This window comes from Hesperophylax consimilis, chromosome 26, assembly GCF_061612785.1.
Source record: "Hesperophylax consimilis isolate HC1 chromosome 26, BYU_Hcon_1.0, whole genome shotgun sequence".
Classification (NCBI taxonomy): Eukaryota; Metazoa; Arthropoda; class Insecta; order Trichoptera; family Limnephilidae; genus Hesperophylax; species Hesperophylax consimilis.
Window position 1 is genome coordinate 19,933,302 of NC_142861.1, and position 19,690 is coordinate 19,952,991.

Genomic DNA, 19,690 nt, shown 5'->3' on the forward strand with positions numbered 1-19,690 from the left:
CAAATTCTTAAGTTGGATTATGTCAAGAGTCAGAATAACAATAATAAAAAATATGTAATCGGAAGAGAATTTATAAATCTGTGAAGGAAGTAAGGCTTGAGTGGCGGTCTATCCTCTGCTGGCCTACCCCTGCGGAGAAATAGCATGATGGTTGATTGGTTACTTTTTTTAACCAGAGAACATGCGAGCATTTTAATATGATCCTTATTAGAATAATTTGCGATGCGATTTTGACCAAAATGTATGAAAAACAAAATCAGCATCATTTGGGCAAATAAAATGTTAGGTTCCACTAATATTTTTCTGTTTTATGCTCCGGCGATCAACAGTTTAAATACTCATTAACATGTTACAGGGTCAAATAGCCGTGTCGGGTTCAGTGTCAGTCCTCCTGGACACGCTCCTGTGTTCGTTGGCGCCCCTGGTCTGTCTGACGGCCCACATCCCCGCCATTGCGCCGCCCATCCCACTGCTGCAGGACACCCTACACAACATTGCGTACATCATGCCCGGACTCTAATAGCCCCTGCAGATTAAGAAAGAAATTACAGCTGGAAACGTATCACAAATGTTACACTACTATTATTATGAAGGGAATTCACGGTCATTGTTACTGATTACTGCAATAAATGCACAGGGTTTATTCTATTTGGGTTAATCTGTTCCAAGTATAAGTAGTTAAGATTAAATTTAATTTATTTTAAATTTAACATATAATGTAATAGTTTATTAGGCATGTCTGTAATAAAGCAAAGCAGTAAATAAATATGATTTTTGAGTTAGTCAACTAACTTGCTAGCTTGATTCAGTTTATATCGATTTCCGAGAGATTGCAGCAGTAGCTCTATATGAGGTCGTATGTATCACCTAGCTTCAAGCAACCTATCGACAAACTCTGGAACTTAAGTATTTGTAGCCATTTCACTCCCAGACCTATCTGGCAACGTGGACTAATTTCGCCAAGATGCTTGTAGCAATGATGAAGTGGCGACCATATATCGTTCGCCGGATGTCGGTAGATATATATATATCACACTGTCTATTTGACGACCATCATGGGCAAATATGCATCTAAAGGGGTAATCACCGACATTTAACAACCGACATGCAGTCGCTACCGTACGTATATATTTTAACCCTGTTTCTAGTTCTATTACGAACGATAAAAAAATTCTCACAAATATTGTGTAATCTGAACAATTCTGAACGATTTCTGTTAACAAACATACAAATTACACGGGTTTGTAAATTAGTATGTTTTTTTTTTTATAAAACCTGCAAACATAATATAAATGATGAAATACAGTGGAACCTCTCATATCGAGTTCAATTCGTTCCAGAATCTTACTTGTTATGTGAAACACTCATTACTTATTTTTCTACGTTTATTCAAATAAAATTACATACTTATAAATTGTTAAGGAGCGTAACAACTTTGAATGCGATTTCGATTTGCAAAAAACGATAAAAAAATCGAAATAACTAGTTTTTTATTTATGAATTTATGACAATTAACTCATTATTTTTTACTAGAAAGCTGTCTAGAGACATTTGTTTTTGCTGACGCTTCTTAATTTGGTGAAAATGTGACGCAGCATTATCATTGAAGTAGAAAACATAGCCACCTCCTTATTAGGGTGATGCTTCTCAATGTAGATGCAACAGTTTCCTGTGCTTTCATCATTTCTCTTATTGCGACAGAAGATTGTTGTTCTGCTACTTTCTCCTCATCCACTGACAAACTCTCCTCCATAACTTGTTGCTGTGAAACACAATGCAACTCCATAAGCTCTTCGGTGGTCAGCTCTGAACTGTGCTCTTCCACAGGCCCTTCAATATGGTTGTTATAGTCCAATGATATTGGCCGTGGTACTGTTTCAAACCCTTCAAAATCACATTCCACAACGCTCTTTGGCCAAAGATTCTTCTAAGCAGAAGTGAGGGTTCTCTTGGTAACCCTTCCTACGCCTTTTCAATCATCTTGAAGCAAGTAACGATGTGAAAGTGATCTTTCCAAAACTCTCTGTTCCTTCAGTCACTTCAAAACAAAAAGAGTTTTTTAGTGGAGATTCTTAAGGCGAAATAGGTAGACTTGACCTGAAATTTGGCATTTTTGAGGCCACTTTTAGACGTATGGACACTTTTCTATAAAAAAAACACAAATTGATTTCGAAAGATCGTTATTTTATCTTGTAAAGTAAGTTGTTAAATTTTGAAAAATAATATTATTTTCATATCATAATAAAATGTTACCGTTGGATGATGCGCAGATTTGTTGCATTTTCAAAGGTGAATTTGTATTATACAACAAATATTTCAAATCATATAATAATACAGTATAAACAATCTATAAATTATCTATTAGAAGTAGTTATAAGAATTTTGTTTTTATTTCAAATAAAATTACTAATAAATAAATCCGAGCACGCGTTTTGTGACGAAAATCCCTCAATTGGACTATTTATTTATGGTCTTACAAATTGGTATAGTTCAGATTTTTTTACAAAAATAATTAACCAAGACATTATTGAAACATTAGAAATAATTTATGACCAAAAAATATATTCTTAAGGTATATAATAGTAATTAATTTCGATTCGCGTTTGTGCATTTTTATTAACTCGGCACAAGACCAAATTTTGTCATTCACGCCGCGACGGGGCGGCAAGCGGACGTGTAGTCCACGCCGGTCTAGTTAATAACATTTTAAAGAAATTCCTCGCTTAAAAATGGGAAGGAAAATATCCTTGGAACAAAAGTTTTATTAGAAAACACAAATTACGAAATCAAAAACGTACGTGGGAGATATATTTTAAAAAAAAACAAAGGTTAGTGATATTTAATTATCCGTGTACATTGTACGTACTTATATGCTACAGGGTCGTTCGAAAAAATCAGTCATAATAAGCATATATTTTTTATAACATTTGGCGATAATTTTGTGTTGTTTAATTTCCAGGGAAAAGAATCAACTATGGACTATCAGGAGTTTATGTCTGACATCGATGTTTCATGTATAAATGTTGAAACTTATGCCAAAGTAGGTGAAACTTTTTGTGATTGGTGGTCAAAAAGTGCAACGAACCAAATGAATTTCGATTCATGATGTGCGATTCAAATCATTTTTTTGTTCATAATTTCTATTTTATTGTCCAATTCACTATTACATTGGTATAATTCAACTTATTTAATATTTTTAGTGTTACTTTTTGTCAGTTTCATAATGTCATATTGTGAATTGAGCTTTTTGTTTTAGGAAAAAACATGAGGTTATTTTTGACATACTAACCTACGATTTTTCAATCGAAATTTACCTCGTGAATTTAATAACATTTCGACATTAGACGAGTCAGGTCGCTCCGTTAATTATGAAAACAAATACATGAAAGCGATACAATATTATGCAATCGCATAACTACATATTATGTAGGTAGGTACCGTAGAAAATAGTAGGAAATAAAACCTAGTTTTAATGTATATACTACTTCAGTTGTAAGGAATAAACCCTCTTTTCAATGTCATACATATCAAATCAAGTAATAAGTAAGATAAGATAGGTATTAGAAATAAAACTTAACGGTAATACCTTTCGGACAAACGAATAAATAAGTAAAACAAAAGATTTTTTTTATTGGTGCCCTTTTTTACTCATTTAAAGTACGCTCTAGCGTGTTTAAATCGCACTTTATGGAACGCGCGTTTTTTAAAGTTACCATGGCAACATCAACAAATCAACAAAATGTGTCTAAATGTCAACTTTTTACTATAAATCCAACTATTAATCTTATGTGACAGATTGCAAATTAATGTTTGTGTTTTTCATTCCATGACAACAAGATATTGTGATGTCACATCACGAATTCATTAATAGTTCTTATTTCCAAATTTTTAATAATAATATCAATATTTATGTTTTCAAAGTGTACCAATAAAAAAAATAGCGTAAAGTATTCGTGGATAACTGGTCTTTAAAACACTTGCTTTATTTCGAGCACTCGGCTACGCCGTCGTGCTCGAAAAATCGCGCGTGTTTTAAAGACCTGTTTATCCACTTATACTTTAATATACTATACTCACCTTTGGAAAACTCATGTAAATTATTTAAAAAAAAAACAAATTAAACAAATATTTGAAATTTTTTTTAAATGTATATTCATATACCTACATATTTTATATCTACCATGTCAACAAACTGCATTTGTATTTATTTATGTTTACGCACTCCGACGTATAATTTACAAATATGTATGTAACTACTTATTAGGAAGAAAGCTACAACTTCAACAACAATAATTGTTATTTCATCGGAACCATGCTGTAGTTTTCATCAGCCGCGCGAGTATACGGCTCGCAGCGGAATGAATTCGGTATTTCTGTCTCGGTCTAAAAAACGTCCGATCGCAAGACCGTCTTTTAACGAAATTTGAATTCTCGTCTTGCTGGTTAAGCCGCCTTAAAGTTAGAAATAACCTGCTGGTTCATACGCTGGAGTAACAGAGTGATGTTGCATCTATTTTCTTAATTTTATCCTTGTTTTTGAGGATAGTGCAATTCATTGATGTAGACCGATTGAATGTGCTCGCTACATCAGCTACGCGCAAACCTTGTTCTCGCTTTTCAATGATTTTTCATTTTATTTCTACTGTAACAACCACTACTTATCCAGCGGGGTAAAGTCAATAATAGTCTGTATACTTTTGGAAAACTGTTTATTCTGCAGTATCTCTCACAGTGTTTTTATAATTCAACCTTCTTCCCTTCTCCACTCGCCGGAAGTCCATAGATAAGCAAAACATCCCTCTCGAAAAGTCATCTTCTTCTTCTTCTCCTTGACGCGCCCCATTCCTGGCCATATGGGTGTTACACTCGTCCATCCTGACTGGTTGTCGTGTCCCCACGACTCTCCCTCTCCTTGAAGTTCTAGAAGCAAGTAACCATATTACCATTCGCCACCAACGTGACATAAAATATATTGCTCGACACCTGAGTTAAGGTGACATACAATCGCCACCAACGTGACATAAAATATATTAGTATTGCTTGACACCTGAGTTAAGGTGACATACAATCGCCACCAACGTGACATAAAATATTAGTATTGCTCGACACCTGAGTTAAGGTGACATACAATCGACACCAACGTGACATAAATATATTGCTCGACACCTGAGTTGAGGTGACATACAATCGCCACCAACGTGACATAAAATATTAGTATTGCTCGACACCTGAGTTAAGGTGACATACAATCGACACCAACGTGACATAAATATATTGCTCGACACCTGAGTTAAGGTGACATACAATCGCTACCAACGTGACATAACTGCTACCTACTAGCTTTCCAGTAGATCAATCAGGTCTTGGGTCTCTGTTTCACTGTCGTTGGATTCAGACTCGCTCGGCATGGCTGGGGCGCTCCGATATGGCCTGAGGGAGTCAACCGCAACAACTGCGTTGAAGGTTTTGTATCCTCGCATACCCTTAATACTCCTTATCTTGTATCTATTGTTTTCTAGAACTCTGGTCACTTTGTAAGGACCACCATACAGAGATTTGATTTTTCTGCTCAAGCCTCCCAAGTGTGTTGAGCTGTCTTTCCAGAGTACAAGTTCCCCCTTTGGATATTTTCTGGCTGCCTTTCGCCTCTTGTCGAACGACTTTTTCATCCTTGCAGCTGCCTTCTTCATATTTTCCGTTGCCTTCGTTCTTCTCAGCTCTAATGATTGGACCTCTTGTTGTGCACTATTTGCATTGTCAGCTTCCAGTTCGGGTAGCAAATTTCCCCTGTAAGCGAACATCAGTTGGAAGGGAGAATATCCAGTACTCACATTCACCGTGTTGTTGATTCCCCACAGGATATCTGGAATTTCACAGTCCCAAGTATTTTCACTGGCTGTTCCTGTCCTTATAGCCTCCAGAATAGTGCGATTAGCACGTTCTACTTGGCCGTTGGCCCTGTGTGTGGCTACAGCGCAGATCACATGTTTTATCTGTTTTTGGTCAACGAATTCTTTAAAATACCTGCTGGTGAATGCAAGTCCTCTATCCGACACAACTCTCACGGGATACCCAACAACACCAAATATCTCCTTGAGAAGTTTAATGCTTTCAATCGATCCCACACTACGAGATGGTTTGGCCACCAAAAACTTTGAAAAAGAGTCGACAGTCATAAGAAGGTATTGATTCCCTTTACTGCTTTTGGGGAACGGCCCCAAATGGTCTATGTGAACAGTGTGACCAGGCTTCAGGGGTTTTTCAATGGGGTGGAGCTTGCCTTCTAAACGTCCATATTGCCCCTTTTTATAAGCGCAGTCAATGCAACCCTACACATATTTCTTTATGAATCTGGTCATCTTCGGAAACCAGTACTTTTCCTTAATCCTAGATTCACATTTCTTTAGCCCAGGGTGTCCTATCTCATCATGGCATTTGTGCAAAAGATTCCATTTTGCTATTTTAGGCACCACAAGCCTCTCTCCATGCAAAGTCTTTCTGTAAAGTCGCCCATCCTTAAATGTGAAATTGTTGGTAACGTCTCTATTTGGTTGTGCGCTTCTTAGTTGCTTGACTTTGGAACTTATCGACTGATCTTGCAACTGAAGCGATAGGAACCAATCCGCTGAATTTATCATTGACACTTGTACTGGTTGAACGGGATTTCGACTCAAAGCATCCACATGCTGCATTTTAGCACCCGCTCTGTATTCTATTTCCATATCGAAATCTTGAATCGTTAGCCACCATCTTGCAATCCTGGGGATAAGGTCCTTCTTAACTAACGTAGAGTGTACCGCTACGCAATCGGTTACTATTTTAAAATGTATCCCTGTTAGATAAATCTTGAATCTTTTTATGGTTTCTACAACCGCAAGTGTCTCCAGCTCGTAACTGTGATAGAAACACTCTTCCTTGGAAGTTACACGACTAAAATATGCAACAGGTTTCAGTGCCGAATTTTCTTGAACTTGAAGTAAAATTCCTCCTATGCCCAGTTTACTGGCATCTGTGTGTATTTCAGTCTGAGCCTTGCAGTCGTACAGTGCCAGAACCGGGTCTGAAGTAAGTATATCTTTCAAGGAGGCAAACGAATCACTCTGATCGCGGCCCCATACCCAGGTAGAGTTTTTCTTTGTGAGTTCAGTCAAGGGCCTAGCAATAGTTGCGAAATTTTTGACAAACTTTCGGAAGTAGCTTGCAAGCCCAATAAATTGCCTGATCTCGTGGGCATTTTTTGGTGTGGGAAAATCCGCTACCGCATTGATTTTAAATTTTCCAGGTTTGATGCCATTTTTAGAAATTCGGTGCCCTAAGTAATCTATCTCCGTCTTCAGGAAGAAGCATTTATCCAGGTTGAGTCGAAGGTCGGCTTTATCGAACAATCCCAGTACGGTCTCAAGGAGCACCAAGCCTTCTTCTTCAGTGCGAGAAGGGATCAAAATATCATCCATGAATACCAGTACTTCCTTGTGCCGTAGACTTCCTAAAACTTTATTAATGGTTTTGACGAATGCGGATGGTGCATTAGCAAGTCCATAAGCCATCCGAGTGTACTCGTATTGTCCGTCCTGTGTTACAAATGCAGTCTTCGAGATCGAATCTTCAGCTATAGGAATTTGGTGATATCCTTGTGCCATATCTAGGCTTGTGAAGAACATGTTCCCCGAAATTCTGTTAATTTGATCTTCGATATTTCCTACTGGGTACCTGTCTTTCATCGTTATTGCATTCAAGGCTCTGTAATCTACGACTAATCTGACGTCTCCTGTCTTTTTTTTCACTAAAATAATGGGACTTGCGTATTCAGATTCAGATTCTCGAATTATTCCGCTTTCCAGGAGGTCGTCAACCTTGTTCCGTACAATTTCTCGCTCTTTAAAAGACAGTCTATAAGGTTTATAATGAACTGGTTGGGCGGTGGTTGTAATTATTTTCATTTCTCCAAATGTGGTTTTACCCAGTTCCTTCGTGGATAAGCCCCAGCTGCTCGATCTTATGAAGCCACGACGATACGTGGCAGTCCTTGTCTTCTGGGTCGAACTGCGGAATTAACTCCGCCATGACACGTAATGGCGGACCTTTGCGGACGCCGTCGTTGTTTGCTTTCTCATCCATTATTTCCTTCAACGTTTCTTTTATCAATTCTCGTGTAGACTTCTTCAGCACGTCTCTCTTTGCCTTGTAGCCTTTGTTGAGGAGGACACCTTTTCCGATTCCCGACATTACGCAAACGAACAATAAAAACGATGGCGACGGACGCGATGTTACGAACTTTGAAAACACTAATTTCAGAATTCACTATACTTCACGGCACATTTATTCCAATCCCACTTCTGAATTGTAACAACCACTACTTATCCAGCGGGGTAAAGTCAATAATAGTCTGTATACTTTTGGATTAAACTGTTTATTCTGCAGTATCTCTCACAGTGTTTTTATAATTCAGCCTTCTTCCCTTCTCCACTCGCCGGAAGTCCATAGATAAGCAAAACATCCCTCTCGAAAAGTCATCTTCTTCTTCTTCTCCTTGACGCGCCCCATTCCTGGCCATATGGGTGTTACACTACAGTTAATTTTACTCTCTTATAGCTGTCTTCTTTTGGTCTTTTCTTCAGGGACATTTTTGCAAGGGTTATTAAACTTTGCACAAAAAAAATTACGAAAAATGTCTGAACACAAGTTTGGAAAAATGTGTGATCACACGCAACACTAACGTGCTAGCGGAACAAAAGGTTATGAGAGGTTCCACCATATAGGCAAATTTGTTGGCTTTAAATAACAGTTCAGTTTACCTGTTTTCATATCAATATTCAGAGGTATGATTTTTGAATGAACGCAGGTGAATCCAAAACCAAACGTACGAAAATCTCCAGTGCTCAAGTAAATGTCTTGGCGCTCCAGTGGTTAAGAAATATAAGACAACTCTTTAGTTCTATCATCAACAAAACTAATGCAATCTCAGTGTGACTTTTTGACCGTGATCTGTTGGTACTTTAATAAATAACTTTAATTTTAAAATGTATGTTTTTATTTTTCTGTACAAACTCTCTTATAAGGTTTTCCAAGGGGTCGGAAAGTAAAACTTCTTATTTAGTTTCACCATAATTATAATGAGGATGCGCGAGGATAGGCTGTGTCTGCAATGGACGGTGACTGCTAAAGACAGAACAGCCAGCCACCTTATCAAAGGATAGGTCCCTGACCTGAATTATACAAGGGGAAGAAGATGGTAATGTAATTAAATGTACATAAATAATGTATACAATATTAAACTTTTTTAATATTAGGTATTAAGATAGGTAGCAGAATATTTTGAATAGGATTTTGTATGTAATAGAATTAACTTTCTGGAATTTTAATTTAATAATTTAGTAAATGACTAAGCAACTTAGTAAGTTAATGATTAAACAATTTAATCTATGACAGTTTCCATTAATTAACTTTTTTCTTTCTTTCAAAATAAATCAAAACCGTTTTTGCCCTAAAACCGACCGTATCTAGACTCCATTTGCCAAGCGATTTTTATGCCTATTACCCATTGATGTATTATACATAACCCATATTTGTTGTTATATAAGGCACACAGAGAATATACACATTTTTGACTTGTATATTCAAAGAGTATTAAATTGAAATCATGCCAATACATCTTGAACATTTTTTGTTGATATGTAGTATCAAATATATTTGGTACATATTATAAAAAATACTTTGAGATGTTAACATGGTAAGTTTTCGCTTGAATTATCTTTGGTTCTAGTAATAATATAAAAATATATTGAAAAGGTAAAGTAATAAGTATTTTAAGAAGACTTTTATTAAAAAAAAGAGATAAAAAATATAAAAACAAAACTGTTACTGATCTTATTTGAGTGATCCTGCCACAGTCCACTTTCTATGTAAATAGTATTTTATATAGACCTCATTTTATGTAGACCGCCTTTTATCTGGTGGGGCTGTTGTCGGATATTTAATGCATTTGACATACATAGAATTCATGCGCAAGTCACACCCATCGAAGATATTGTTTTGACGTTTCATTTGATATCGATCATTTCAGCAGATTATGATTATTGGTAGAAAAAAATGCGACGGTAGGGATTTAGGTTAGGATTCATTGAAATCGGTTGGGCGGTTTAGGAGATTAGCGTGTATGAACACAGTGACATCAGTGATTTATATATTAAGATAATAATTGGTTTAATGATACCTAAATGTTTATGTAAATATTTATAGTTTGTGTTTATTTGTTGCAATTTAGAAGTTCAATAAATGGCAAAATTTCGCTTTGTTTTCGTTTAATTGCATAGCTTATTTTTTTAAAGAAGATTCCACAATACTATCAAAAAGCGTTGTAATTTCTAAGTTTGTTTTCGCACTGCTTCGAAATTACAACACACAGTATGCAGTTGTTGTTTTGAACGTAAAATAATTAGTTATAGTTATAACGTTATAAGTAGGTATTTGTAGAGAAGTGAAAAATAACAGCTGTAAAAATAACTCTTTTCAAAATATTATTATTAAATCATTTTAATACTATATTTTTTTGTTTACAAAAAAGGATTATAGTGAAGTAGTGCGGTTATCAAAATGCAGTTCCGATGTGATCAACGCTCAAATTTTAAGGTAGTGTCTCATTTTCATCTCGGAGAATCATTGGCTTCTATAGTGTCGGACCTGAGATGAATTACTTGGACAATTGTTCTCAAATGAAGTACCTAAATAAGATTCCATCCAATTGCATTAATTTTGATTTAAACCACAATATAGATTTGTGGATAAAAATCATTTCCGATGAAAAACTGAAGTTTATGGTCTTTTTTGAAAGATCACAGGGAAGAATTTGATGTTTTGATGATAGTCCGATAGCCCTAAAAGATGTGCCCTTTGTGTGCTGCAGATCCCTGCTAAAGGATTTTTGTATTGTTTCATGCCCAACTACAAAAAATACCCATTGTGGTTCACGGCCTGCCTGTTTCGTGGTGTTAGCATTATCTTATCTTGCATTATCTTAATCCAGAGCAATATCTGGACAGAGATCGCAATGCAACTAAAATGGCAAATGTATAGACCAGATTCGGAGTCAACTTCGAGCATCATTTGCTGTCAAGTGTACTTATAGTTATACTTGGTGACCAATCAATATTTTATCAAATTAAATTTAACGCAAATATATTAGTTCTTGCAAAAAGTACAACTCATTGCAATGGTAGGTCCAGTCTCACCTAAAGAGAGTTAACACAATCTTCGTTGGGTTGAGAGATGAGAAGGGTATAGCGAAAGAGATAGAAGATCACCAAGTGGAGGAAATTCACAATTTACCGGATGTAAGAAAGAAACTTTCCTAACAATTTACTCCATTGTAATTTTTCAGTTATCGTTTCGACAATGAAAATAGATGTATACATACATATTGATTTTATTTTATTTCAGTACATAAAACAGGCATCAGGGCGACAGGGGTCCCTCCTACAGTAGTCTGGGCTGGGTGACCAGGGTGACTGGGTGACCAGGCCTTCGGCTGCCTGCCGACAGGGCCCCGCGCCCCGTAGTGCCCTGCCACGCCCAGCGTGCCCAACGGTGGCAACGCGCACCACCACGTGCGCACTCTGCAATGCCGTCACACTTACACGCGATGTGCGGGGAACGCTCGGCAATCTGGAAAAAATACAAACGATGGAGTGGAGAAAGACATTACTGAAATTGTATATCCCATCATTCCTCTAACACTCTAACCCATTTTCATTCCCTCCCCAACCTTTCCCCAGCCTGACAACATACGGGTCACTTGGAGATGCGATAGCCTCGTTGGATTCAGACAGTGGGGAGCAGTTGGGACTCTTACGCAGTATTCCCCTTAAAAAAATACGAGTTCGGCTCAGTTTGTCATATCAACAATTTGATTAAACCTACAACCGTGTTGATGAGATTTCGAATCAAAGCAGAATTTTGATACTTCTTGATGAAATTTTGCACACTTACAACATAAGAAGAAAATTATATCTACATCTGATTTCGAATAACTCTGTGTAAAGCCCGGGCAACGCTGGGGACTTAATTTAGAAATGCAAAATTCGAATAAATGCTTTTTCAGTTAAAAACCTAAAAATAAACTAATAAAATTATGATATTTTCACGGCTAAAAGTATTTTGGAAATTGGTTCAAAGGGAATAATGCCGTGTTACTCTACCTCCTTCCTTAGCCAATGTTTCAGACAGCTTCACACTGTCCATCATCAGGGCAAATGTGTAATAGATGAACGCTGTCACGCTGTCCCAAACGTTGGCAGAAGAAAGAAAACTTATTTGATATTGCAGTACTGAAGCAAATTATCCATATACCAAATGCAAACCATGAACAAAATTTCGTCAAAAAACGTGGTATGTTGAATGTAAGAGTTATAGCTTTCGTCCAACTTTGCTATTCTGCAAATTAGCTAGCGCAATATACGGCTGCAGTCTCTCCAGCTTTTCTTCCAGTATCTCTTTGGTGTTATAAGCCTTTCTCTGTCTACTGCCTCCTCTCTGTTTCCCTTCTTTTTCCTCTTCGCGCAAGAGTGGCCACATTCTCTGCTGTTGCATTGAGTTATTTCAATTCTGTATCTTCACTTAATGTTGCAGTCAGTTGAACTTCCGTAGATTCTTTTAAAGGGTTTTCCGTAGTCACAGGATCTTTGCATTTGAAAACAAGTCTTGATGGTTCACTATCATTCGCTAGATAATCTTGTGTGATAGAAATCGGTCGTATTAGATTTCAGTTTCGATCGATTTGTCGATCTACTGTGTCGAATATCCTTACTTCTTACTGGTCTTTGTCGGTTTTGACGAAGAAGTCATCTTTTGTACTGTCTTCGGTGAACTGTTTGATGAATTTGCCCATTTGAAGTTGTCGGAGCAGCCTCCTTACTTAAAACCTCTTCCAGGTCTCTGTCTGGACGGCTGGCCACACGTAAAGGAGGAAAGAAGGCCAGAGGAGCAGGCCCTTGACATGATGTGCATCAGGGCTACAGCGCTCAGGTCGTAGACAAATGATTGTTCTTTGGTGCAAGAAAATAACAAAAAACACGTTAAAGAAGAAATGTTATTAGGTATTTTTGATAAGTTAATCTAGAATAATTACGGCAGAGCGTTACACAAGAGCATTATTGTGCACAATACAGTTTAGACTACAAGCTATTTCGGCATGTGTAGCTCACCGCATTTGAGGCAACGCCGTCTTGCATTTAACATATTTTATTCCGTCAGAAAGAGCAAATATCGGTCGGCCCTGAGCCACCGCCACGACAGGCTGATCCACGAGCTCTGCCATCAAAGCTCTATCATGGTCCACAATGTTTGATAACTGCACTGACTCTACTTTTGGCAGCGCTCGCAATTTGCGTGACACCATTGATGGCAGTTCTATTATGAATGCCTTCTTCAGGAGAGCATCGGACGTAACACCTGCTAGCCTATCCAGCCTCCTCAGATCCGCCATGAATACATCGACCGGTTCGTCATGCCTTCTGCGCCTCACAAATTCTTCATAGACCAGAAATGAATTCGTCGCAAATGCCCACACCAGCTCATTTTTTATTGCGACGTCGTCTTTTTTGTTTTCTGCACTAAGTACGTTGAATACAGCAAAGGCAGGTCCCTCCAAAAACATCGGAATGATCGACGACACATCTGTTTTTTCCTTTAATTTAAAAAGAAGCTCAATTTTAGTGAGCTATTGTATGATGTCTCCCTCGCGATTAAAACATCGTAACAAATCACTGAGTTTAAAATTCGGCCTCTACAATAATATGCCGAAATAGCTTGTCTAAACTGTCGTATCACCGAATGACACTCTGCCGTAGCTCTGTTGTTTTATGTCCTCCTGCGGTTGCGTTCACCGCTTTTACAGTGGTTCCTTCTTATCACCAAAACAGGTTATTTTAACAACTACTCGGCTAAAGAAGGAGTTAGCGCAACACGGCATAACACCCCAAAAACAAATAACAAAAAAAAACTACTCAACGATTATTTTTTATAGCGGCCGTTGCCTAGGGGTTTGTTTGGAAATGTTTATAACCATAGCAACTAGTTCTTCACCTTATATAAGCGACAACGGGAAGGAATTCAGGCCAGTCATCAATTAGGAGTTGTACAGTTAACATGTGAGCATTGTGGTTCCCCCGCGTTGCGACCTGCCGCTTCTCCGCTACACGGACCTAACATGCCTACGCCCCGGCTCTGCGCGGACTACGGATTACCATGTTGAGCAACGCGTTCGCCGCCCCCAGCCGGTGTTGTGAACAGTGTTTGTTATTTATTTTTTTTACGTGAGAGTCCACTAACACAGGCTGGGGGCGGCGATCGCGTTTTCAACCAGCCGAGTGTGTTTCTTGGTAACCGTGGTGGGCACCTCGATCCCGAAGAGTCCATGGTAATCCGAAGTCCGCGCAGAGCCGTGGCGAAGGTATGGTAGGTCCGTGTAGCGGTGGTCAAACGGCAAGGCGCGACGCGGAAGAACCGGCCATAGCGGCCGTTGCTAAGATGTTTGTTTGGAAATGTTTATAGCCATAGCAACTAGAATATTCAGGAACGTTCTTCACCTTATAAATTATATTGTGTAAGCGGCAGCCGTAAGGAACTCAGACCGTTCATCAATTAGCAGTTCTACAGTGACCAAGTTGTGAGCACTGCGACTGCTTGCTGCCTACTGAGGCGACCGGCCGCTGTGGCCAGTTCCCCCTCGTCGCCTCTTGGCGTTTTTTCCACTGCGCGGCTACACGGACTTGCCATACCTACGTCTCGGCTCTGCACGGCTACGGATTGCCATGGATTCCTCGGGATCGGGGTGCCCACCATGGTTACCTAGCCTGTGTTGTGAACAGTGTTTGTATTTTATCTTTTTTACGTGTGAGTCCACTACAACAACCGTACAGTGGCCCTCATGAAGTCGTCCGCTGACATGGAAGGACGTACACCATCCTAGCAAAAGAGAAGGAAGTGACCATTGACCTCTTCAAACCAGCGTACCTCGCCCCTGAACCCAAGACAGATGCAACGGCACCGGCACCGGCACCAACCCTTCCTACGACCATCAACAAACAGGATCGGATTCACACCACCTTGTGCTGCTTGAGGGAGATTCCTGTAGTGGTACGACGTAACGCGTTCGCCGCCCCCAGCCTGTGTTGTGAACAGTGTTTGTAATTTTTTTCTCGGAATGACCATGGTGGGCACACCGATTCCGAGGAGTCCATGGTTATACGTAGTCCGTGCAGAGCCGGGGCGTAGGTATGGTAGGCCCGTGCAGCGGCGCAGTGGATTATCGGCAGGGTGCGACGTGGGGGAACCAGCCATAGCGGCCGGCCGCCTCGGTGGCAGAAAGCAGTCCAGGGCTTACAGGTTGGTCACTGTAGAACTGCCGATTGATGGCTGGCCTGAATTCTTTCCCGCTGTCACTTATATAAGGTGAAGAACATTAACAAACATTTTAGTTGCTATGGCTATAAAAAAATCGTCTTTAATTTGACTCCGTATCTAATTCCCGTACAAAAATAATGCGTAAATACTCCTGGCACTAATAAAAACAATCTTCGAAAATTTTTATTCCAAGTATATAAGGTACGAAAAAAAAACATTAATTTTTATTTACTTATGTAGATTGTTATCAAGTTTAATTTGTAAAACTCAATTTTATCCAACAGATTGATAATGCCTTCAGAGGGCGAAATAGCTGTCACGCGTCAATATAATTACACAGCATCTACAAAGAAAACCACAAAAGCTGAAGAAATAAGCAACAAGATCCAGAAAGATATAAAAATATACCAACTAAAAATAAGAATAAATGGTTTACGAAAAACAAATAATCATATCATGCCCAAAATAAGAATACGCAAGCACTCTTAAAAATATCTTAAACATCGAGTCAGTAATCACCGCATACTATGGATACGTATACTCAATGATAAAATACGGAATAATTTTTTGGGAAAACTCAGTAAACGCCAAAGATGTTTTTATCATCCAATAGAGGTGCCTATGAAAATTTACAAACTCTGTTCACCGGGATTCATGTAAACCAATTTTTAAAAATCTCAAACTTCTGACAATGACGGACATTTATATAATGGAGTTATGCCTGTTAGTTCGATCATTTCCAGAAAAGTTCCCACAAAAAAACTCAACACATAAACACGCTACAAGGTTCACAGAAAACTTATTAATCCCAAAAGCAAACAAAACTATATTTCAAAAAGGACCACACTACATGGCCATTAAAGTATATAACAATCTTCCACGTAGCATCAAACAAATAACCGACATACTTAAATTTAAATCAACACTAAAAACATTTCTTTTAAACAAATGTCACTACATCTTAAATGAAGGTAATTATTCGGAATCGCTGGACAAGGGTTATATGAAATATTTATATATAAAACCTTCTGATTTACCTTAATTTACTATAAAAGGAATCTGACTGCATTTGGGATATTTTTAATTTTAGCATTTTAATTTTTAATTACGTAAATCGAAAATTCACTCTCGTTGTATGGGATGACAGCTGGAATGGTTTCTGTTGATAAAATTTTCTTTTGTTTGTATTCCTGATACGAGTGGCTATATTTTTTACCATGTGCAAATACTAGGTAGGTACTATTTTGGCCAAACTCGAAAAATAATATAAAGATATTTAGGTATGTTTTATAAAATAGAAAAATTAAAAAAGGTGAGGTTATTATAGGTTAGGTTGGATTATTATAGGTTAGGTTGGTTTATTATTAGGATTTAGGTTAGGTTAGGATATATTGGATATTATAGGTTAGGTAGGATTATTATTAGGATATAGGTTAGGTTAGGTTAGGTTGGATTATTATAGGTAAGGTTGGATTATTGTAGGTTAGGTTCGATTATTATAGGTTAGGTTGGATTATTATAAGATATAGGATAGGTTGGATTATTATAGGTTAGGTTGGATTATTGTAGGTTAGGTTCGATTATTATAGGTTAGGTTGGATTATTATTAGGATATGGGTTAGGTTAGGTTAGGTTGGATTATTATTAGGATATAGGTTAGGTTAGTTAGGTTGGATTATTATTAGGATATAGGTTAGGTTGGATTATTATAGGTTAGGTTAGGTTAGGTTGGATTATTATTAGGATATAGGTTAGGTTAGGTTAGGTTGGATAATTATTAGGATATAGGTTAGGTTAGGATATAGGTTAGGTTAGATTATTATAGGTGAGGTTAGGTTAGGTTGGATTATTATTAGGATATAGGATAGGTTAGGTTAGGTTGGATTATTATTAGGATATAGGTTAGGTAAGGTTAGGTTGGATTATTATTAGGATATGGGTTAGGTTAGGTTAGGTTGGATTATTATTAGGATATAGGTTAGGTTAGGTTGGATTATTATTAGGATATAGGTTAGGTTAGTTAGGTTGGATTATTATTAGGATATAGGTTAGGTTAGGTTAGGTTGGATTATTACTAGGATATAGGTTAGGTTAGGTTAGGTTGGATTATTATTAGGATATAGGTTAGGTTAGGATATAGGTTAGGTTAGATAAGTATAGGTGAGGTTAGGTTAGGTTGGATTATTATTAGGATATAGGTAAGGTTAGGTTAGGTTGGATTATTATTAGGATATAGGTTAGGTTAGGTTAGGTTGGATTATTATTAGGATATAGGTTAGGTTAGGTTAGGTTGGATTATTATTAGGATATAGGTTAGGTTAGGTTAGGTTGGATTATTATTAGGATATAGGTTAGGTTAGTTAGGTTGGATTATTATTAGGATATAGGTTAGGTTGGATTATTATAGGTTAGGTTAGGTTAGGTTGGATTATTATTAGGATATAGGTTAGGTTAGGTTAGGTTGGATTATTATTAGGATATAGGTTAGGTTAGGATATAGGTTAGGTTAGATTATTATAGGTGAGGTTAGGTTAGGTTGGATTATTATTAGGATATAGGTTAGGTTAGGTTAGGTTGGATTATTATAAGAATATAGGTTAGGTTAGGTTAGGTTGGATTATTATTAGGATATAGGTTAGGTTAGGTTAGGTTGGATTATTATTAGGATGACAGCTGGAATGGTTTCTGTTGATAAAATTTTCTTTTGTTTGTATTCCTGATACGAGTGGCTATATTTTTTACCATGTGCAAATACTAGGTAGGTACTATTTTAGCCAAACTCGAAAAATAAAATAAAGATATTTAGGTATGTTTTATAAAATAGAAAAATTAAAAAAGGTGAGGTTATTATACTAGGTTAGGTTGGATTATTATAGGTTAGGTTGGTTTATTATTAGGATTTAGGTTAGGTTAGGATATATTGGATATTATAGGTTAGGTAGGATTATTATTAGGATATAGGTTAGGTTAGGTTAGGTTGGATTATTATTAGGATATAGGTTAGGTTAGGTTAGGTTGGATTATTATTAGGATGTAGGTTAGGTTAGTTAGGTTGGATTATTATTAGGATATAGGTTAGGTTAGGTTAGGTTGGATTATTATTAGGATATAGGTTAGGTTAGGTTAGGTTGGATTATTATTAGGATATGGGTTAGGTTAGGTTAGGTTGGATTATTATTAGGATATAGGTTAGGTTAGGTTGGATTATTATTAGGATATAGGTTAGGTTAGTTAGGTTGGATTATTATTAGGATATAGGTTAGGTTAGGTTAGGTTGGATTATTACTAGGATATAGGTTAGGTTAGGTTAGGTTGGATTATTATTAGGATATAGGTTAGGTTAGGATATAGGTTAGGTTAGATAAGTATAGGTGAGGTTAGGTTAGGTTGGATTATTATTAGGATATAGGTAAGGTTAGGTTAGGTTGGATTATTATTAGGATATAGGTTAGGTTAGGTTAGGTTGGATTATTATTAGGATATAGGTTAGGTTAGGTTAGGTTGGATTATTATTAGGATATAGGTTAGGTTAGGTTAGGTTGGATTATTATTAGGATATAGGTTAGGTTAGTTAGGTTGGATTATTATTAGGATATAGGTTAGGTTGGATTATTATAGGTTAGGTTAGGTTAGGTTGGATTATTATTAGGATATAGGTTAGGTTAGGTTAGGTTGGATTATTATTAGGATATAGGTTAGGTTAGGATATAGGTTAGGTTAGATTATTATAGGTGAGGTTAGGTTAGGTTGGATTATTATTAGGATATAGGTTAGGTTAGGTTAGGTTGGATTATTATAAGAATATAGGTTAGGTTAGGTTAGGTTGGATTATTATTAGGATATAGGTTAGGTTAGGTTAGGTTGGATTATTATTAGGATGACAGCTGGAATGGTTTCTGTTGATAAAATTTTCTTTTGTTTGTATTCCTGATACGAGTGGCTATATTTTTTACCATGTGCAAATACTAGGTAGGTACTATTTTAGCCAAACTCGAAAAATAAAATAAAGATATTTAGGTATGTTTTATAAAATAGAAAAATTAAAAAAGGTGAGGTTATTATACTAGGTTAGGTTGGATTATTATAGGTTAGGTTGGTTTATTATTAGGATTTAGGTTAGGTTAGGATATATTGGATATTATAGGTTAGGTAGGATTATTATTAGGATATAGGTTAGGTTAGGTTAGGTTGGATTATTATTAGGATATAGGTTAGGTTAGGTTAGGTTGGATTATTATTAGGATGTAGGTTAGGTTAGTTAGGTTGGATTATTATTAGGATATAGGTTAGG

The 19,690-nt window shown here is 37.1% G+C and overlaps 1 protein-coding gene and 1 long non-coding RNA gene across 3 annotated transcripts in view; one reads left to right on the forward strand and one right to left on the reverse strand.

The window, feature by feature from the left end:
- The window catches only part of LOC149411264 (HMG box-containing protein 4), a 42,151-nt gene extending 33,130 nt beyond the window's left edge, over nucleotides 1–9,021 (forward strand). The window contains exon 8 of the mRNA XM_089647501.1: nucleotides 356–9,021. Within this exon, the coding sequence (XP_089503627.1) occupies nucleotides 356–520 (165 nt within the window). The 3' untranslated portion in view covers nucleotides 521–9,021. The remainder of the gene's footprint in view (nucleotides 1–355) is intronic.
- Nucleotides 4,797–19,690, reverse strand: part of LOC149411265 (uncharacterized) — a 121,412-nt gene continuing 106,518 nt past the window's right edge. The window contains exons 1-3 of one of the 2 annotated variants that reach the window (XR_016304904.1): nucleotides 12,195–12,931; nucleotides 11,414–11,661; nucleotides 4,797–4,920 (exon numbers count right to left, since the gene is read on the reverse strand). This is a non-coding gene — a long non-coding RNA (uncharacterized LOC149411265). Of the gene's footprint in view, nucleotides 4,921–11,413; nucleotides 11,662–12,194; nucleotides 12,932–19,690 lie in introns of those variants that run through there. The other variant, XR_016304903.1, reaches the window with a different exon arrangement.